Below are 23,155 nucleotides of genomic sequence, written 5' to 3'. Positions count from 1 at the left end.
TGATCATGAAGTATGTGAGTGGTGATCATGAAGGATGTGAGTGGTGATCATGAAGGATGTGAGTGGTGATCATGAAGGATGTGAGTGGTGATCATGAAGGATGTGAGTGATCATGAAGGATGTGAGTGATCACGAAGGATGTGAGTGATCACGAAGGATGTGAGTGATCATGAAGGATGTGAGTGATCATGAAGTATGTGAGTGGTGATCATGAAGTATGTGAATGGTGATCATGAAGGATGTGAGTGGTGATCATGAAGGATGTGAGTGGTGATCATGAAGGATGTGTGGTGATCATGAAGGATGTGAGTGGTGATCATGAAGGATGTGAGTGATCATGAAGGATGTGAGTGATCATGAAGGATGTGAGTGGTGATCATGAAGGATGTGAGTGGTGATCATGAAGGATGTGTGGTGATCATGAAGGATGTGAGTGGTGATCATGAAGGATGTGAGTGATCATGAAGGATGTGAGTGATCACGAAGGATGTGAGTGATCACGAAGGATGTGAGTGATCATGAAGGATGATAGTGATCATGAAGGATGTGAGTGATCATGAAGTATGTGAGTGGTGATCATGAAGTATGTGAGTGGTGATCATGAAGGATGTGAGTGATCATGAAGGATGTGAGTGATCATGAAGGATGTGAGTGATCACGAAGGATGTGAGTGATCATGAAGGATGTGAGTGATCACGAAGGATGTGAGTGATCACGAAGGATGTGAGTGATCATGAAGGATGTGAGTGATCATGAAGGATGTGAGTGATCATGAAGTATGTGAGTGGTGATCATGAGTATGAGTGGTGATCATGAAGGATGAGTGGTGATCATGAAGGATGTGAGTGATCATGAAGGATGTGAGTGGTGATCATGAAGGATGTGAGTGGTGATCATGAAGGATGTGAGTGGTGATCATGAAGGATGTGAGTGGTGATCATGAAGGATGTGAGTGGTGATCATGAAGGATGTGAGTGATCATGAAGGATGTGAGTGGTGATCATGAAGGATGTGAGTGATCATGAAGGATGTGAGTGGTGATCATGAAGGATGTGAGTGATCATGAAGGATGTGAGTGGTGATCATGAAGGATGTGAGTGGTGATCATGAAGGACGTGAGTGGTGATCATGAAGGATGTGAGTAATCATGAAGGATATGAGTGATCATGAAGGACGTGAGTGGTGATCATGAGGGATATCAGTGGTCATCATGACAGAGGTGGGTGTTTATGAAGGGAGATGTGAGGGGTGATGATGATGATGATGATAATGATGATGGGAGAAGTAAATGTTCATGAGTGGAGGGTAGTCTGGTGGGGTGCGGGGTGAGGTCATGGAGGGAGGGGGGCAGGTGATGCGGGTCGTGGTAGGGGAAGGCAGGTGATGCGGGTTCGCCAAGATCATCAACAGATAATACAACATTACCCAGTATATCTCCTCACCCTAACCCGTGTATGAGGGTCAGTACAAGTGTTGTACAACCAACACTCGTCCTCCTGGTGTACTGCTGCTCCCGCAACACACAACAACCAACACTATCCCTCCTGGTCTACTGCTGCTCCCGCAACACACAACAACCAACACTATCCCTCCTGGTCTACTGCTGCTCCCGCAACACACAACAACCAGCACTATCCCTCTTGGTCTACTGCTGCTCCCGCAACACACAACAACCAGCACTATCCCTCCTGGTCTACTGCTGCTCCCGCAACACACAACAACCAACACTATCCCTCCTGGTCTACTGCTGCTCCCGCAACACACAACAACCAACATTATCCCTCCTGGTCTACTGCTGCTCCCGCAACACACAACAACCAGCACTATCCCTCCTGGTCTACTGCTGCTCCCGCAACACACAACAACCAACACTATCCCTCCTGGTCTACTGCTGCTCCCGCAACACACAACAACCAACACTATCCCTCCTGGTCTACCGCTGCTTCCGCAACACCTGGATGTTGGGTTGTTAATGACGTGACCTGAGGTGACGTGTGGCGGCCACTGTTGTCTGATGCGGGCGATGGAGCCAGTTGTGCTCTGGCCTTCCCTGCGGCAAGTGCCATCACCTTCCCTGCGCAGATAACATCACCTTACCCTGCGGCAGCTACCATAACTCTACCCTGCGGCAGCAGCCACCTCCCTACCCTACAGAGGAAGCCAAAAGACCATCCTCCAGTACTAGCTAGGGACACCAGGGGTGCTGGTGAGGGCCGCCCAGGGCCGTGGCTCTCTCGCACCTGCCACAGCCTCACCCTCCTGCCATGCCCTAGGTAAGATCACTCCTCGCCGCCATCCCTCTTACTGCAGCACCCCCTCCACCCGCACACAGGAGACTTGTCATCTGAGCCGCCCGCCCCTCAGGGTGAGTCCTGGGTGTCCCCTGGGGCCCGTACTCCCCGGGGTGAGTTCCTGGGTGTCAGCTGGGGCTGTCCTTCCCCTCGAGTTCCTGGGTGTCACCTGGGGGTCTTACCCTCCCCCTCCCCCCCATGAATTCATAGGTATCACCTTGGGCCGTCATCTCCTGGGGCAAATTCTTGTCGCCTGGGGGTCGTCCTTTCCCCGGGGTGAGTTGCTGGGTGTCATCCGGGGCCGTCTCCCCCCCCCCCCCTGGTGTCAGCAAGAGCCATCCTCCCCCCACCCCCTCCTCCACCCGAGAGTTTCTGGGTGTCACCTGGGGTCGTTCTATCCTGGGATAAGTTCCTTGTGTCACCTGGGGGCAGCCTTACCCTGTAGTGAGTATCCCCTTAGGCCCACCTCTCCCCGAGGTGAGTTTCTGGATGTCACCTGGGGCCGCCCTCCCTCCGGAGTGAGTTCCTGGACGTCATCTTGGACTGCCATCTCCCCGGAGTAAGCCCCTGGGTGTCACCTGGGGCCGTCTTCCCTCGAAGTAAGTTCCTGTGTGTCACCTGGGATCGTCTTCCCCGGTGTGAGTTCCTAGTGTTACCTGGGTTCGCCCTTCCTCCGGGGTGAGTCTCTGGTTATCACCAGGGACCGTTCTTCCCCAAGGGTGAGTTCCTGGGTGTCACATGGGGGCCCTTCTCCCGCCCGGGGTGAGTTTCTGAGTATCACCTGGGGCCGCCCTCTCTTTGGATTGGTTTCCTGGATGTCACCTGGGGCCGCTTTCAACCCCGACGTGAGTTACTGATTGTCACTCGGGGTCGTCCTCCCAACGAAGTGAGCTCCTGGGGCCCTCCTCTCCAGGGGTAATTTTCTTGGTGTCATCTGGGGCCCTCCTCCCCCAAGGCGAGTTTCTAAGTGTCACCTAGGGCCACTCACCGACCCTACGTCACCTGACAGCAGCCTTCCCCTGAGGAGAGTTCCTTGGTGTCACCTGGGGGCAACCTCACCCTGAAGTGGGTCCCTGGGTGTCACCTGGGGGGGCCATTCTCCTCTGAAGAAAGTTGCTGGGTGTGACCTATGGCCTCCCTCCCGAAGTGAGTTCCTGGGTGTAACCTGAAGCCATCCTCCCCACCCCCGAGTGAGTTCCTGGGTGTCACCTGGACCGCTCTCTCCCGGGGTGAGTTCCTCTCACATGGGGGACACCCTTCCCCTGAAAAGTGACTTCCTGGGTATATCATCTAGAGCTGTCCTTCCCCTGGGTTGAGCTTTTGGATGTCATTTAGGACCATTCTTCCCCAGGGTTAGTTTGTGGGTGGCACCTGGGGTGGCCATCCTCACCCTGAGTGAGTTCCAGGGTGTCATCCAGGACCACCCTCCCCTACAGTGAGTTCCTGGGTGCCACCTGGGGCCACAACATGAGCCGCGAAAGGCTGTAATGAGGCTAGTCCGAGGTACTGTGGTATAAACGGGAGAGCAAGACAGACAGCACCTCTCCACCCAGCCACCTCACCCTCCGTCTCAATTGCCAGAAGAAAAAGACGAGAGAGAGAGAGGAAAAAAAATAAAATTCTATGCAGTATGTGGGGAGGAAATTTCATGGGAAAGTGCGAACCGGAAAGAAAAAAAAAATGTCTTGCCAGTTTAACGACACTTGCTCTGTGGCTTGAGTCTGGAAGAGAACATTACGAATGGTAAATTAGAATTAATGAAAAGAGACATCAGTGAAGTATTTGTCTAGCCTTGATATGATGGTATTCAGAATGTTTGTATTTACCAAAAACGGGAGATAGTTTAATCCAGTGTTCAGTTGCTCTACACGTGAAAGAAATACTGTTGGCCACATTGCTATGACATCTTTCTTCTCCACTCATAGTGAGTTTCAGTCACTGAATCTCTGTCTCAAGAGGAGAAATTTTTTCGTGCTTCTGAAAACATCTAATATTCTGAAAACTTCTATTTCATCTTGAATGTTCCGTTGTTCTTTCGGTCTTTTTAAGTTTTTCCTCATAAGACGAATTTTTGACTGAAGAAACCTGTTTGGATGAACTTCGAAATTACAAGAGTTTTTCTTCATATTCCATCAGGTTTTGGTGACCAGCATTGCACAGCTTGTTCTAAGTGTGGTGTAAAAGAAAATAGAATCTAAGCAGGCAAAGAATATATTCATCATGACCTCATAATCTTGCTCATGAGGGAATTCTTAAACCATTGTGTTAATTTTCCTGTAATCACAGGACTTTGGAGCATGAATGACCATTTAAATTCTCTAATTTAATAACAACCTTGCTCCAGCTTAATAAAAGCTTTCTTTACATCAATAATAGCCTCATACAAGTTAAGAGTAAATGTGAATAAGAGCAAGGTTATTAGGTACAGTAGGGTTGAGGGTCAAGTCAATTGGGAGGTGAGTTTGAATGGAGAAAAACTGGAGGAAGTGAAGCGTTTTAGATATCTGGGAGTGGATCTGGCAGCGGATGGAACCATGGAAGCGGAAGTGGATCATAGGGTGGGGGAGGGGGCGAAAATCCTGGGGGCCTTGAAGAATGTGTGGAAGTCGAGAACATTATCTCGGAAAGCAAAAATGGGTATGTTTGAAGGAATAGTGGTTCCAACAATGTTGTATGGTTGCGAGGCGTGGGCTATGGATAGAGTTGTGCGCAGGAGGATGGATGTGCTGGAAATGAGATGTTTGAGGACAATGTGTGGTGTGAGGTGGTTTGATCGAGTGAGTAACGTAAGGGTAAGAGAGATGTGTGGAAATAAAAAGAGCGTGGTTGAGAGAGCAGAAGAGGGTGTTTTGAAGTGGTTTGGGCACATGGAGAGGATGAGTGAGGAAAGATTGACCAAGAGGATATATGTGTCGGAGGTGGAGGGAACAAGGAGAAGAGGGAGACCAAATTGGAGGTGGAAAGATGGAGTGAAAAAGATTTTGTGTGATCGGGGCCTGAACATGCAGGAGGGTGAAAGGAGGGCAAGGAATAGAGTGAATTGGAGCGATGTGGTATACAGGGGTTGACGTGCTGTCAGTGGATTGAAGCAAGGCATGTGAAGCGTCTGGGGTAAACCATGGAAAGCTGTGTAGGTATGTATATTTGCGTGTGTGGACGTATGTATATACATGTGTATGGGGGGTTGGGGGTTGGGCCATTTCTTTCGTCTGTTTCCTTGCGCTACCTCGCAAACGCGGGAGACAGCGACAAAGTATAATAAATAAAATAAATAAATAAGTTTAATAAATCTCATTCCTGTTTATCTAAGTTTTGCTTCAGTGTAACTGTATCATTGCTTCAGTTTAACTGCACAACTGCTTTAGTTAACTGTACAATTGTTTCAGTTTAACTCTGCCATTGTTTTACTTTAACTGTATCATTGTTTCAGTTTAAGTGAACCATGGCATCAATTTAAGTGTACCAAAGCTTCAGTTTAAGTGTACCACAACTTCAGTTTAAATGTACCATAGCTTCAGTTTAAGTGTATCATAGCTTCAGTTTAACTGTACCAAAGCTTCAGTTCCATGGCTTCAGTTCTATCACATCCTCACCAGTGTCATCATACTTGTCTTGTTACAAACGCAAGGTGTGCGGGAGGCAGGAACCTTTGTCTTATGGTGGCTTGTAGTCTTCGTAACAGTTTTCTACTACCCAGCTCAAGAACAACCTTATTCAAGACTGATCATGGTTTTCTTTCACTTGGTTAGAATTGTAAACAATTTGAAAACACACTAGCCGAAGCTAAATCTCACATATACAGGTGAATACAAATACAAATAAATGCAAACAACAACAGACCTTTCGGTGCTGACGAGGCTTTTTGAGAAAGTATACCAGAAAATGACTCATGAATTTGTGTGGTATTGTTCCTAGCTGTGCCAGTCTATGGCTCACCGGCTGCATCTTACCTGTGAGGTGCTGTGGCCTTCGTGTATAGCTGCTGGTCCCACCCCAGGCTGACACGAGAGGCTGGGGCAGCCAGGAGACAGAACCACACCACAACACGCCAGCATCATCGAACATACACCCGGGGCCACTGATAGCCTCACCTGCACCTTACCAACAGGAAATTGTCTCGACTCTCCGGACGTAGCAGGTCACGAAGGCTCCCAGAGGGGAAGGTGGGGTCATCTTGGTCAGCGGTAGGGGGAGGGTAGCCTACCACAATCAAGAGGGTAGGGTAGAGGACGTTACCTTAGCAATGGGATAGGAAGGGGACGCTGCCTTAATCGGGGAAGGGTAAGGGACGTTACCGTAGTAATGGGAATAGGGAGTAGAGGTTGGGTGGGGTTGGGAGGTTAATTTGATCAGGGGGTAATTGAGGTTACCTCAGTCTGAGGGAAGGAGTAAGGGAAGTTATTTGGTTCGGGGGGAGATGGGGGAGTATATGGGCAGGGCAGATAACAGGAGACCTGATGGCCTGTGACGAGGTGACCTGCATACACAGTCTAAACTATGGTCGAGATAGGATAAACTACCGACAGGGGTAGGAGAGGGGAGGTTATCTTGCTCAGTGAGTGGTGGGATGGGGGAGGTTACCTTGGTCATAGGGAGGGGAGGTTACTTTGGTCATGGAATAGAAAAGGGAAGTAAACTTGGTCTTGGATAGGGGGGAGGTTACCTTTGTCTAGGGTGTAGGGGGAGGTTATGAGGTTATCGTGGGTCAGGGGTTAATGGTCAAATTACTATGCTCAAGGGGGAAGTTACCTGCGTTGGGGTTGGGGGAGTTTACCCTGGTCATAGGGGAGGAGTGGTTGACTTGGTCATGGGGCTGAGGGAAGGGAGGTTATGTTAGCCAGAAGCTTACCATGGTTAAGTTCACATGTACTAAAATGCAATACAACTCATGTATCCCTTTCTATGTTTCAGTCATTTTCTACTAATCCATTTCAAAATATCTCAGTTTGAGCCTGCGGTATACTGTAACCATGTTAGGCTAACTATATCATCCAATCTGTTACAGAAAAATCAACAAATTGAACGTCGCCAAATGTGCTTCCCAAAAGCTGGGGATACTGCACCCGGGCCACAAGTATCCTCCTACGGTGCAGCTATATCTGCAATAGCTGCATTCGCTAAGTATGGGTACTGCTCGTGTACGTGAGGTGGCTCTTCTTTCCTCTTCCTCCTCCTCCTCCTCCTCCTCTCTCTCTCTCTCTCTCTCTCTCTCTCTCTCTCTCTCTCTCTCTCTCTCTCTCTCTCTCTCTCTCTCTCTCTCTCTCTCTCTCTCAAATCAAAAGTCTTCCCCATTAAGCTTCGTACAATCATCCTCCTTATTCAACCAATCCCTTTCGTCCACCGAAACGTTACTTCCTTCTCTTTATTCTACATGTAAAATGTCAGCCACTGCTCTTGTGAGGCGTCTGCGCGTGTCCCAGCCACCACGACCTGGACCCATACCACTCTCCCAGCTGCTGCCTCCCATAACTTGTGTGAAAAGCATCCAGACAAAATTCCAACCGTTATGAATACCTCCTTCTATCCCCTGACAACGAAGTTGCGCCATTCTCTACCGTCTTTTGCCTTTCCCTCTCTCTGTGACCATTCATCATTTAAGGTCTTCAAATACCCAAACTCAAATTAATCCTTCCTGCATTCTTCCTTCTCATACCTGTTATCTTACCTTTCATCTGAGATGGTCATCACTGGCGTGTACTTGTGCCTGTGACATTTCAGGTAATAGAAATAGAAAACAGAAAATAAAATGCATATACAAATAGAACGCATATACAAAATCCCTTCAGTGGATATCAAGTCTTGTGTTAACTGGGTGAGCTGAGTGAATGGTGCTGAGAGAAAATGAGAGCCAACCCTAATGAGCATACCATAACTTGTAGATACATTCAATACATTTACCATGTGAGCAGATGTAACCAGGTGATGATGTGCATTTCCAGGCACGGTAAGCATGAGGTGAGGGTGGGCGAGGTTTGGAGTGTGGCTGGTGTCGAGTGCCACACACTGCGGCCATGTGCGACCAGCTCAACCAATCTTCAAACAACGAACTCCAGCCACAAGCCTGCACCAAAGGCTTCCAGATACCAGCCTGTGATAACATTCTCACCTCTCTGGACAGTCATCACCTACCAACACCAGATTTATCTGAAGACGACCATCTTCCACAAGAACTTCTACAGGACGACCCACCAACACAAGAACTACTACGCGAAGACTCATCAACACAAGACCTACTGCAGGACGATTTACAACCACAAGACTTACTACAGGAGGATCAACCACCGGCGCAAGACCTATTACAGAACGACCCACAGTCACAAGACCTTCTACAGAACGACCTGCCTCCACAAGCCCTACTACAGGAGGACTTCCTACCTATGTGTGTGGATGGTCACCCAGCAAGTGGCGTCCCTGCTAGTGGCATCTTTACAAACCCTTGCCCATCCTTCCCAGAGCTGCCACACCTGGACTCACTGGTTCCCCTTCAGTGCTTCAAGTCGACCACTGTGGAGGTTACCACAGCCCTGGAAGGTGGAGCAACACTGCCTGTCTTACCAAGCCAGCAAGAGGTTTGTGTGCCGGCAGACATGACCTACGGCGGCTCCCAGGGTCACCACCCGACCGTGGTAACTCCAAGCCCAGCAGCCCAAGTCACCCACATCAGGGTCAGGGACAAGAAGAAAAAATGTAAGACTTTTACTTTGTCTTATTGCCTCTATACGTAAATTCTTGGCTTGTCTTCAAGATTTCTCTCATAACACACGCAAACACACACACACACACACCGCTTGGGTATCGGGAGGGTTATTGAAGGTGGCGAAGTGAGCACCTTCTGGCTCTCAAGTTCCTCCTCTAAGTTGTTGTCTTTTCTCTCTGTCTTATATGCCTTTTGTTTTTGTTTTCTAAAAGTAGCAATTAAAGGGTAAACAAATAATGGGTAGCTGCCTGAAGGCCTCAGTAAGTCTCTAGTGAATATGGTGAGAAATTATGTACCTTTTCTAAGAACTCACCACGTCTGTAATGCCCACCGGCTAAATAATCATCCAGTCCAGTAAAAAATAATGTGCTTCTCCTTTTTTATCAAAATGATTTGGAAGACCACACACTATCAACACCCACATGCAATTCTTTCCCTCAGTTACTCTTCCTGTCACGTAGTGTCTGAGTGGGTTATATATCAATATATCCTGAAATTATATAAAGTACTGTCACTTCCTTTGGATACACTCCTGTTGTCTGCAAATTCTATTTCATTCATCTAAGAAATTTCACATGGTATGTTTGCAGCCTTTAGTAATCTCTTAATCAGTATTCTTCCTTCACTATTTTCTCTGTGGCCAAAGTGCATTATGGCCTTCTAGATACTAAATCAATACCTTAAACCAGACATTTCCCCTCTAATGGTCATCGTTTTGATGCAACTCACCTGTCACTGTTCCCGTATTGATGCTTCAGTTTCTATATTCTCCCTCTCACCATACAGTGATCCTGAATATTCCGCGCTTTTTAAAACCTTCCATCAGATAAGACATATAATTTCCTGCCTGTTCTGTCTCTATCATTACATATTACCCCATAGCTTTTCATTATCTGAAAAATATATTACTCCAGGACCCCTTTTCTGAAAAGGCTCCCATTCTGCGTTACTTCCAGCAGTATGGAATTAATAAGTTCTTTTAGAGTAGGTTCTTCGTTAAGGATATACATTCCTTCCTCAAAAGACATCAGTCTCGCTGAAGGAGACTTTTCACTTGCGTAATAACCAAAAGCAACCGGAGTTCGATGAAAATTATCTAGTTATACTTCGTAATGTCCCCAGATCTCTGTTCCTCTGTTCTCAACATGACTCAGTTCTTTATTTCTCAATTAGTTCTAGAATCTAATCCAGTTCTGTTCTTTATTCTAGTCTCTGGTCTGTTTTGTACACATTTCCTCGCGATCTATTTCAATACATGTCGAGAACACTTACTTGGAATTTTCCTCCAATGTTTTATGTTACATGTGCCTTGTTTCCACTGGATACTTTCCCTCCGAATTCCTTCAGTCATTTTGATTTTATGATCAATTGTACCGTATTTCTCTATCTCGAACTTGTAAGCTTTCATATCATGAGTTGTGATCTCACTTGTCTAAATTTCTTCATCCGTGGTGTACATTTTGATTTTGCTTCTCTATTATTGATGACAATTTCCCCAGTCTTATGGTGTCAACCACTTCAGTCTTTAAATTTCGAGGTATATACCATACAATTCTTCAATTGGCTGCCTCCATTTGATGTTTACAGCCATTAAAAATGTTTATCATGGCTTCCCATGCACTGTTACAGGACACTACAGCCTAGTAAACGTTTTCTACATATTAATCAGTCTTCGTGGAGCTGTGACACTGTTACAAGATAATAAACATGAGAGATGAAAACACTTGGAGGCAAAAACACTTAAAAAACAAAACAAAGGGAACAAAGACCCTCCACATGTCTTACCATATGGCTCCCGATACACCATCGCCTATACACGACACATGGCGGCTGAGCAGCCGGAGTTCTAGAGCGGACACCACACATAAACATAGTTTCACCAAGCCAAAATGTCTATCATTTTATTGAGAAAATTATCCTCTAGTTCACTGTAATATATATATATATATATATATATATATATATATATATATATATATATATATATATATATATATATATATCATCCGTGGGGATAGGGGAGAAAGAGTATCACGTATTCCCTATCGTAAAAGGCAGTTAAAAGGGGAGGGGGGGGGGGGGGGGTTCGAAATCCTCCACTCTATTTTTTCCATTTCCAAAGGAGGGAACAGAGAATGGGGCCACATGGGGACCTTCAATCTAAGGTTCAGTCCTCTGTTTTGGACGCTTCCTCGCTAACGTGGGAAATGGAGAATCTCTCTCTCTCTCTCTCTCTCTCTCTCTCTCTCTCTATATATATATATCTTATCTTTTACTTTGTCGCTGTCTCCCGCGTTAGCGAGGTAGCGCAAGGAAACAGACGAAAGAATGGCCCAACACACTCACATACACATGTATATATATGCCCACATACGTACATATACATACATATACGTTTCAACGTATACATACATTTACATACAGAGACATATACATATATTTTATTTATATATTTTGCTTTGTTGCTGTCTCCCGCGTTTGCGAGGTAGCGCAAGGAAACAAAGAAATGGCCCAACCCACCCCCATATACATGTATATACATACACGTCCACACACGCGAAATACACATACCTATACATCTCAATGTACACATATATATACACACACAGACATATACATATATACACATGTACATAATTCATATTGTCTGCCTTTATTTATTCCCATCGCCAACTCGTCACACATGGAATAACATCCCCCTCCCCCCTCATGTGCGCGAGGTAGCGCTAGGAAAAGACAACAAAGGCCCCATTCGTTCACACTCAGTCTCTAGCTGTCATGTAATAATGCACCGAAACCACAGCTCCCTTTCCACATCCAGGCCCCACACAACTTTCCATGGTTTACCCCAGACGCTTCACATGCCCTGGTTCAATCCACTGACAGCACGTTGACCCCGGTATACCACATCGTTCCAATTCACTCCATTCCTTGCATGCGTTTCACCCTCCTGCATGTTCAGGCCCCGATCACTCAAAATCTTCACTCCATCTTTCCACCTCCAATTTGGTCTCCCACTTCTCCTCGTTCCCTCCACCTCTGACACATATATCCTCTTGGTCAATCTTTCCTCACTCATTCTCTCTATGTGACCAAACCATTTCAAAACACCCTCTTCTGCTCTCTCAACCACACTCTTTTTATTTCCACACATCTCTCTTGCCCTTACATTACTTACTCGATCAAACCACCTCACACCACATATTGTCCTCAAACATCTCATTTCCAGCACATCCACCCTCCTGCATACAACTCTATCCATAGTCCACGCCTCGCAACCATACAACATTGCTGGAACCACCATTCCTTCAAACATACCCATTTTTGCTTTCCGAGATAACGTTCTTGCCCTCCACACATTTCTCAATGCTCCTAGAACTTTCACCCCCTCCCCCATCCTGTGACTCACTTCTGCTTCCATGGTTCCATCTGCTGCCAAATCCACTCTTAGATCTCTAGAACACTTCACTTCCTCCAGTTTCTTTCCATTCAAACTTACCTTCCAATTGACTTGTCCCTCAACCCTACTGTACCTAATAACCTTGCTTTTATTCACATTTACTCTCAGCTTCCTTCTTTCACACACTTTACCAAACTCAGTTACTAAATGTGCAGACATTGAGTGCTATCAGATAAAAACCTATTAGCCTTGCTATTTGGTGTACCTGCCACAATAAGTTGGATCTGTGACCCAGCTACTTTGGGGGCAATACTCAGAAAAGCGTCTTACCATCATGATATAGTTATATGTCATAAAACACCTCGAGCCACTTGAGCTCTCAATTATAATTATGCTATATATTTTGTTCCATTTCATATGAGATGCTATGTCTTCTGTTCAACAGGTAAAAGTATATACAAGCATGTACCACACCGAGAGAAGCCTCCACACCTGGTGGCCCGCCGCAATGCTCGGGAACGTCGAAGAGTGCAGTCAGTGAATGTAGCCTTTGCCAGGCTACGCCGTGTGGTTCCCTTCACTAGTGGGTATGTTCACCCTGTCTTTTTTATCTTTTGAACAACACTCATGACTCAGTGATCATAATGTCATCTATCTGATACCATTAGCCATAGTTCACTTACTTGTTTTTCCACAAAGACAGAGCAGACCAGGAGTCTGCAAAGAAAAGAATGCTGGAGAGCTAAACATACCAAGAGCTTGTTGGAAAAAAACAAAAACTGGTTCATTTATCCTCTCACATTCATTCTCTAGCTGTCATGTGTAATGCAAGGAAATCACAGCTCCCTATCCCCAATCAGGCAAACAGACCTTACCATGGTTTACCCTGGATGCTTCACATATATGTCCTGGTTCAGTCCACTGACAGCATGTCCACCCCAATATACTACATCATTCCAATTCACTCTATTGCAGGCATGTCTGTCACTCTACTGGAACTTCAGGCCTCTTCAGGCCTCAATCGCTTACAATCTTTTTCACTCCATCCTTCCATTTCCAATCTGGTCTTCCAGACTCCTTGTTCCCTCCACTTCAGATACATATATCCTCTTTGTCAATCTTTCCTCTCTCATTCTCTCCATATGTCCAAACCAATTTCAACACATTCTCCTCTGATATCTCAACCACACTCTTTTTATTACCATGTACCTCTCTTACCCTTACAGTACTTACTCGATCAAACCACTTCACACCACATATTGTCCTCAATTTCCAACAAATACAATCTTATCTATAGCCGATGCCATGCATCCATATAATATTGTTGGGACTGCAACCATTTTTGCTCTCAAACATAACATTCTCTCTTTCCACACATTCTTCATCACTACCAAAACCTTCACCTCCTCCCCAGCTCTATGCTTGAACAGTGTGTCCTAAGCGTATGACAGAGTCAAGTGGAATGCTTTGTGGGATGTGTTAAGGACATATGGGGTCGGTGATAACTGTTGGATGGTATGAAAGGCTTCAATAGAGCAGCAAATGCATGCCTAAGAGTGGATGGAGAGGTGAGCGAAAGTTCTGAGATACATGTAGGTATGAGGCAGGGCTGTGTGACGTCACCAAGGCATTTTAATATATCTAAGGATGGAGTGATAAGAGAGATAAAAACAAAATTAGGGAAAAGGGGTGCAGAGAGATGTGAGTGTAGCGGTGAGATATGGTGGCTATTGGCAAGCCTGTCTGCAGATGATACTGTGTTGTTTGCTGAGAGTGGAGTTGCAGAAGGTTTTGTTAGAATGTCTATGATGTGTGTGAAAATAGGCGACTGGAGGTAAACACAAGTGAAAGTAATGATGTTTGAAAGGAAATAGAGTGAAAGTATTGATTTTGTAAAACCATATAGAATGAAAGAAGAAAGTGTACTAAATTATGCTACGGATATGGGGGGAAAAGAATGGAAGATGAGAGAATTTAAATATCTAGGAGATGTCGTGGGTTATCACCGATGTTCCTATTTGTTCTCTTGTCTTATGCACGCAAGAGGTCACAGTGGTGTGTGTGATCTAATATATGCTGATAACCACAAGGAAAATGAAACACTTTAAGTTTCCAAGTGCACTTTAGTGTAATGATAACATCCTCATGGTTTTCAGCATATATATATCACTCAAAATCTTTTTCACTCCTTCCTTCCACCTCCAAACTGGTCTCTTGCTTTTCCTGCTTCCCTCCACCTCTTGACACATATATCCTCTTTGTCAATCTTTCCTCACTCATTCTCTCCATATGACCAAACCATTTCAACATACTCTCTTCTGCTCTCTCAACCACAATCTTTTTATTACCAAACATCTCTCTTACCCTTTCATTACTCACTCGATCAAACCACCTCACACCACATATTGGCCTCAAACATTTCATTTCCAACACATCCACCCTCCTCTACACAACTCAATCTATAGCCCATGCCTCACAACCACATAACATTGTTAGAACCACTATTCCTTCAAACATACCCATTTTTGCTCTCCAAGATAACGTTCTCACCTTCCACACATTCTTTAACGCTCCCAGAACCTTTGCCCCCTCCACCACCCTTAGACTCACTTCCACTTCCAAGGTTCCATTCGCTGCTAAGTCCACTCCCAGATATCTAAAATACTTCCTTTCCTCCAGTTTTTTGCCTTTCAAACTTACCTCCCAATTAACTTGTCCCTCAACCTTATTGAACCTAATAATCTTGCTCTTATTCACATTTACTCTCAACTTTCTTCTTTCACACACTTTACCAAACTCAGTCACCAACTTCTGCAGTTTCTCACTCAAATCAGCCAACAGTGCTGTATCATTAGCGAACAACAACTGACTCGCTTCCCAACCCTCTCTTCCGCAACAGACTGCATACTTGCCCCTTTCTCCAAAACTCATGCATTCACTTCCCTAACCACCCCACCCATAAACAAATCAAACAACCATGAAGACATCACGCACCCCAGCTGCAAACCAACATTCACTGGGAACCAATCACTTTCCTCTATTCCTAATTTTACACATGCCTTACATCTTTGGTAAAAATGTTTCACTGCTTCTAGCAACTTACCTACCACACCATATACTCTTAAAACCTTTCACAAAGCATCTATATCAACCCTTCTCCAGATCCATGAATGCTACATACAAATCCATCTGTTTTTCTAAGTATTTCTCACATACATTCTTCAAAGCAAACACCTGATCCACACATCCTCTACCACTTCTGAAACCACACTGCTCTTCCCCAATCTGATGCTCTGTACATGCCTTTACTCTCTAAACCAATACCATCTCATATAATTCCCCAGAAATACTCAACAAACTTATGCCTCTGTAATTTGAACACTCACCTTTATCCCCTTTGCCTTTGTGCAATGGCACTATGAAGGCATTCCGCCAATCCTCAGGCACTTCACTATAAATCATACATACAATGATTATCCTTAACAACCAATGAACAACAGTTAACCCCTTTTTTAATTAATTCCAATGCAATACCACCCACACCTGCTGCCTTTCATCTTCCACAGAGCTTTCACTACCTCTTCTCTATTTACCAAACCATTCTCCCTGAACCTCTCACTTCGCACAGCACACCAACCTCGACCAAAACAGCCTATACCTGCCACTCAAACACATTCAACAAACCTTCAAAATACTCTCTCCATCTCATTCTCACTTCATCACAACTTGTTATTACCTCTCCATAAGCCCCCTTCGCCGATGTTCCCATTTGGTCTTTTGTCTTATGCACTTTATCTACCTTCTTCCAAAACATCTTTTTATTCTTCCTAAAATTTAATGACACTCTCTCACCCTAACTCTCATTTGCCCTCTTTTTCACCTCTTGCTCCATTCTCTCGACCTCCTGCTCTTTCTTTTATACATCTACCAGTCATTTACACTACTTCCCTGCAAAAATCGTCTAAATGCCTCTCTCTTCTCTTTCACTTACAATCTTACTTCTTCATCCCACCTCCCACCTTTCTCATGCCACAAGCATCTTTTGCACAAGCCATCACTGCTTCCCTAAATACATCCCATTCCTCCCCCACTCCCCTTATGTCATTTGCTCTCACCTTTTGCCATTCTGCACTCAATCTCTCCTGAAACTTCCTCACACAAGTCTCCTTTCCTAGCTCACTTACTTTCACCACTCTCTTCTCCCCAATATTCTTTCTTCTTTTTTGAAAACCTCTACAAAGCTTCAACTTCACCTTAAGATAGGGATCAGACATCTCTCCAGCTGCCCCTCTCAGCACATTAACATCCAAATGTCTCTCTTTCACACGCCTATCAATTAACATATAATCCAATAACGCCCTCTGGCCATCTCTCCTACTCACATATGTATACTTATGAATATCTCTTTTTATACCAGGTATTCCCAATCACCAGTCCTTTTTCAGCACACAAATCCACGAGCTCTTCACCATTTCCAACACTGAACACCCGATGTACACCAATTATATCCTCAACTGCCACATTACTCACCTTTGCATTCAAATCACCCATTGCTATAATCCGGTCTTGTGCATCATAGCTGCTAACACACTCACTCATCTGCTCCCAAAACACTTGCCTCTCATAACTAGGTGCACAGGCACCCGTAATCACCCATCTCTCTCCAATCACTTTCAATTTTATCATATCATCTAGAACTTACTTTCTTACACTCTATCACATTCCCACAACTCCTGCTTCAGGAGAAGTGCTACTCCTTCCTTTGCTCTTGTCCTCTCACCAATCCCTTACTTTATTCCCAAACCACTCTTCCACTTTACCCTTGAGCTTTGTTTCATTTACAGCCAAAACATCCAGGTACCTTTCCTCAAACATACTACCTATATCCCCTTTTTTCTCATCTTGGTTACATCCACACACATTTAGACGCCCCAATCTGAGCCTTCGAGGAGGATGAGCACTCCCCGCATGAATCCTTCTGTTTCCTCTTTTAGAAATTTAAATACAAGGAGGGGGGGTTTCCAGACCCCACTCTTGCCCTCTTTAGACGCCTTCTATGACACGCAAGGGATACGTGGGAAGTATTCTCTCCCCCTATCCCCGGGGATATATATATATATATATATGGGCCTGGATGTGGAAAGGGAGCTGTGGTTTCGGTGCATTATTACATGACAGCTAGAGACTGAGTGTGAACGAATGGGGCCTTTGTTGTCTTTTCCTAGCGCTACCTCACTCACATGAGGGGGGAGGGGGTTGATTTTTCATGTGTGGCGAAGTGGCGATGGGAATGATTAAAGGCAGACAGTATGAATTATGTACATGTGTATATATGTATATGTCTGTGTGTGTATATATATGTATACGTTGAGATGTATAGGTATGTATATTTGCATGTGTGGACGTGTATGTATATACATGTGGAAGTATGTGGGTTGGGCCATTCTTTTGTCTGTTTCCTTGCACTACCTCGCTAACGCGGGAGTCAGCGACAAAGCAAAATAAAACATAAAATAATAAATATATATATATATATATATATATATATATATATGGAAGCAGAAGTGAATCATAGGGTGGGGGAGGGGGCGAAAATCCTGGGAGCCTTGAAGAATGTTTGGAAGTCGAGAACATTATCTCCAAAAGCAAAAATGGGTATGTTTGAAGGAATAGTGGTTCCAACAATGTTGTATGGTTGCGACGCGTGGGCTATGGATAGAGTTGTGCGCAGGAGGGTGGATGTGCTGGAAATGAGATGTTTGAGGACAATATGTGGTGTGAGGTGGTTTGATCGAGTAAGTAATGTAAGGGTAAGAGAGAGGTGTGGAAATAAAAAGAGCATGGTTGAGAGAGCAGAAGAGGGTGTTTTGAAATGGTTTGGGCACATGGAGAGAATGAGTGAGGAAAGATTGACCAAGAGGATATATGTGTCGGAGGTGGAGGGAACGAGGAGAAGTGGGAGACCAAATTGGAGGTGGAAAGATGGAGTGAAAAAGATATACTTGCTATAGAGAGAGAGAGAGTTACCTTACTAATGCAAGAGACAGTGATCAAGTATGAAATATAAATAAAGGTGTTAATGGTTTCCATCTTCATGTGGTTATGTCATGAGCAAAAAAAAATCACCTTCAGTGTTGTTGTATCACCATCAGCGGATGAGGAGTACAATCTGGTCAAGGAAGTTCTCACTTTAGGAGTTCACCATTTCTCTGCTACTGATCGTAGCATGACCTGGAAGATTCAGTAGGCTATTATATAATAATAGTCACTTCATTAGTGATAAGATGATATCCCCATGAATATGTGTCCTATATTTTCCTTTATCAGGCGTAGCAAACGTGTGAGCAAGGTGAAAACACTTCAAGGGGCAATAGACTACATCTACCAACTGCAAGACCTGCTGGAGGACACCCCTCCACATACTTACAATTGCTCTGCCCTTCATCACAACACTGAATTTACAACCACTGATCAGTACAAGCCTCAGCATAAAACTGATAACCATGTATTCAGGAACTGTGCTATGAGTCAGGCTAATAATGACTTGTCTAGCAGGTCTGTACATGGGCAGCAACTAAGATCTGAGGGAGCTGGTTACGCTTGTCGCAGCTCCCTCTCATTCATTAATGATCACCAGGACAGACAACACTGGCCCAACCCAGAGGTAACAATCTCTGTTGCATCTTTCATGCCACCTTCAACTTAGATTTTATCAAATGAGAAAAGAGAAGTTTTTCAGTAACATAATCTTATCAAATAACCCTTGAAGATGGCTATCTAACATCCCAAGAATCAGGAAGTTAATCAAATGGGCCTGATAAAAGTTATGAAATAAAATCTTTTTGGAAATACTTCACAGGTCATTTATAAATGCTAGGTTGTCAAAGAAAGCTTTCACAAACTAAAGGACCAGAGATTTTAAGTCATTAATAATCCAGGTCCTGCAGTAAGTACAATTTCATTGCTTAGTTTATGAAGTTTATCTACAACTCTAATACTATGTTAGTACATTACATATTGCTATACATCTCGCCTAACAAGTTTCTTGCTTTGACCTCTCGATGCTCTTTTTTCTAAATATGTATTCCTGATCACCATTCCTCTCTCAGCATACAACAAAACAAGGTTTTCCCCTTTTCATTTCATTCCAGGGACACCATGTCCCTAGTCATATCTCAAATGCAAAATCACCCACCCTTTCATTCACATCCCCTAGAATCAAGATTTGATCTCTTGCAGTAACTACCAAAGCATTCACTCACCTCCCAAAATGAACTCCATCTTCAGTCTCTCATTGATAGGTGTATACATACAATCATCCATCTTATATGGTTTCCTCATTCTCACCAAGATCGACTTCGACTCCCTTCCTGACACTCTTAAACATGGTCCTACAGTACCTTCTCCATCAAAAATGTAAGTACTTCTGTCACTCTCCTCCCTTCACTATCCTGAGCTTTTACTCTCTGAACATTCCTGAACCATTACAAAGGATTCAAACAGCAAGAGACCACTGGAATCCTACTAAAACTGTTTGTGACATTGGAAGATGCAAGAAGTTTACATATCAGTGAGGCAAGAGTAGAAATACAGATGTTCCAAAGAATAAAACCTGCAAAATTTCATGTAACTACGGAGGCACAAATCCTGTCAGTTGTGGACTTGAAGCAAAATAATTATCATGTCTATTCTTAAATGTATCTACAGTATGGTACTGCTTTCATCTGCTCTAACTGGAAAATTTTAAAGACGTTAACAATTGTTATAGAAAAAGTACTTTCCTCATATGAAGTAAAATGTTTGCCTGTGAACTTGCATCCATTACTACAAGTGCAAGCAGAAGAATCAAGCCTTAATTAGTTACTTAGATTGATATTATCAAAACCTTTCATTATTTTGAATTTTGAATAACTGTATGAGACCACTTCTTAATCTTTTCTAAGTTAAATAAATCTAAGTAATTTAATCAGTTTCATAGGATTTGTTTTTTAGTCTAGGAATCATCCTCGCAGCATGATGAGCTGTACTTTTTTCACTCCACTATGCATTTTTTTAAGTAAGTAGACCAAAACTTAATGCAACTTTTAAAATGAGGACACAACCATTGAACTGTATGGAATGAGGATGATTTCCTTTGAATAGATTTGAAAGCCCTACATATGAATACAAGAATCTTGTTCACCCTTTTACTGCTGTGCATGGCTTACTTTGCTGTAACCTGATATTAGTATACTCTGTTCTTTTCCCTTATTTACCTTTCGTATTTTAACAGAATTCATGCATTAGCTTGCCTTCTTGATTTTATTACCGACATGTAAAACTTAGCACCTACAGAAACTGAAATTCATTTGCCACCAATAAGTTTGTCTACATCAGTTTGAAGCAGCATAGAAATCAATTTCATTTGTAAACTTATTTCCCAGTTTTGTATTGTCTGCAAATTTCAATATCTCAAAGTATCCCATTATCAATTCATCATATATACGAGAAAGAGAACTAGACTGATCCCTGCAGTACACTGCTTGTCATGTCTAACCATTCTGAGGTTGACCATTAATTACTACTCTTTGTTTACATCTTGTCAAACAATCCCCTAATCAATGAAGTACAATTCTAAAACTTTCTAGTAACCTCTGATGCAGAACGTTTTTGAATGTTTTCTGCAAATCCAAACAGATGACATTTACTACTTTATCTTCATCATACATGGCAGTGGTGGCAGACATTTTTTTTTGTGGATGCACCTCTCAACTGTGCTCTTTGCTCCCATTCAGTAAAGCAGACTTCCATTCAGTGAAAAAGCCCATCCCTTATTCCTGCCTGTAGATCTGGCATTTCAAAATATCTTCACTGAGGAACAGGGTTAAAGGCTTCCTGGCAATCCAAGAACAAAGTCAATCCATTGCTCTCTTTGATCTGTGAGGGTACTTTCCCAAGAGAGTGTTATCAAGTCATAAAAGTCTAGATGATTGGTTACGTAATAACTCCTTTCTCTAAAGCTATGTTGTCTTCAAGTTTGAAAGTTTCTCCAGTACACATAGTCATTCATTTGCTTAATGATCATCTGTTAAAGTGTTCTACAAACCCCACTTAGTGAGAGAAACACATTTCTGTTTTGAGTCCAGTCAGTAGTTGCCAAATTTCATTACAAAATCAATGTTTCTGAATATTTCAATCAAAATATGATTTTAGAGCCAATTACATGCTAAAGATACAGCTACCTCAGTATATATAAAAAAAAAAAATTGGGGGGTTAGTCAGTTCTTATGATATATATGCCACTGGCAAAAGGAACCATAAATATTTGGAGCTATAAGGGCATTTCATTGGACTATCTAACACGGACAGGCTTCAATGTTTGGATGTCAAATGGAAAACATGGTCTGCTTTCTATTTCTGTTTCTTTTTCAGGAGGGAGATGAGCAGCAGCATTTGTCAGAGTGTATCTCACAAGATATCCTGGCTGGGTACTGACTATAGTCAACACAGTTTAGCATAGTTAGGTTTCACTACCTCAGTCAGCAGCCCATTGGTGGTCACAGGGTTTATGTTATGCACTTGTAGCTTATATGTTAAATAGGCTTTCATTATAATATGATATGATCAAATATACAATAACCTGAGCAAGATATATGTTATGCAGATAAGAAGTGTTTAGAGGCAATCTGAGTCTTTGGTCCACTAAAATATTTATGTATCATTTCATAAACAAATATGACAAAACTACTAAGGTCAGATATCCACTGCTGTTATCTTAATACACATAAAACAATGAATATTCAAAATCCTTGGGACCAAGCAAAATCAGAATTTTTTTTTAAAGTTACAGTTTAGAAATACATGGGCCTTAGGGAGTGGCCTGAACAGATCATAGCCTTGATAGAATATTTTGTAGACTTAATGCAAGTTTAATTGTTACAATGTTGTAATATATGTAAATATACACAGTAGTACATAAACATCTAATAAACATTAACTGAAATTATTTCATGTTCAAAGTTGGTGGTAATCTTTAGTTATGTACGATGGACTCTGGTAGTTATAGATTTGAGAAATAAAATCTTTCATATTCTATCTGTATAGTACTACATCATTGAAAACTTTGAAACTGTTTTAAACATATATTTATAACCATATTCTATAATCGGATTTCTAAAGAATTATGCAAACAGCTGAAGCATCTGAGGCACCTGTCATAGGTGACACTCCTGCTGACATAGAGAACAGAATGCTTCACCTTTAATCACGATTTATAAAGATATCACATTTCTGACATTACACCCAGGCTTCAGATAAAAACCTTATACAAGGAAGAGAGGAGAGTGAATGGTTCCAAGTGAAGGTTGGTCCATGGTAAGGGTGTGTGATGTCACCTTGGTTGTTTAATTTGTCTATGGATTGGATGGTGTGGGCCAAGGGGTGCTTGTAGTCCAGTTCAGCAGAGCTTCATTGCCAAGATGCTGGAATGTGTCAAAACCAGGTACTGTTGCTAAGGTGAGCTTCAATGTAGCCTAGTTGTGGCATAGCTGGATGGTTGCTCTGGTGTTGTATCTGAGGTGACATACTGCCATCACATAATTACTTTACAGCTTGGTACTTTTACAGAATAACCATGCTATTTCTGAGTATAACATGTTTAGTTTTAACTCCTCAACACCTCCAAATGGGTATCTATGCAAGCTGAGCAACACATTTAAAAAGGTGCTCATGCATCGTTTCATGCCTAAATTTCAAAGCCGTGCACCAAGCTTGGTAGTGAGTGAAGTG

At 43.2% G+C, this 23,155-nt stretch overlaps 1 protein-coding gene across 1 annotated transcript; it reads left to right on the top strand.

Moving 5' to 3' along the window:
• Positions 1-2,046: 2,046 nt before the first annotated feature.
• Positions 2,047-22,854, top strand: LOC139755540 (uncharacterized). Its single transcript, XM_071673950.1, has 5 exons — positions 2,047-2,273; positions 8,231-8,978; positions 12,834-12,975; positions 18,716-19,052; positions 21,800-22,854. The coding sequence occupies exons 2-5, from the start codon at positions 8,303-8,305 to the stop codon at positions 21,860-21,862; spliced, it is 1,218 nt and encodes a 405-aa protein (XP_071530051.1). The 5' UTR covers positions 2,047-2,273; positions 8,231-8,302; the 3' UTR covers positions 21,863-22,854.
• Positions 22,855-23,155: the final 301 nt, after the last annotated feature.

Source organism: Panulirus ornatus, chromosome 19, assembly GCF_036320965.1.
Source record: "Panulirus ornatus isolate Po-2019 chromosome 19, ASM3632096v1, whole genome shotgun sequence".
Taxonomy (NCBI): domain Eukaryota; kingdom Metazoa; phylum Arthropoda; class Malacostraca; order Decapoda; family Palinuridae; genus Panulirus; species Panulirus ornatus.
This window is presented reverse-complemented; position numbering and strand designations above follow the sequence as displayed.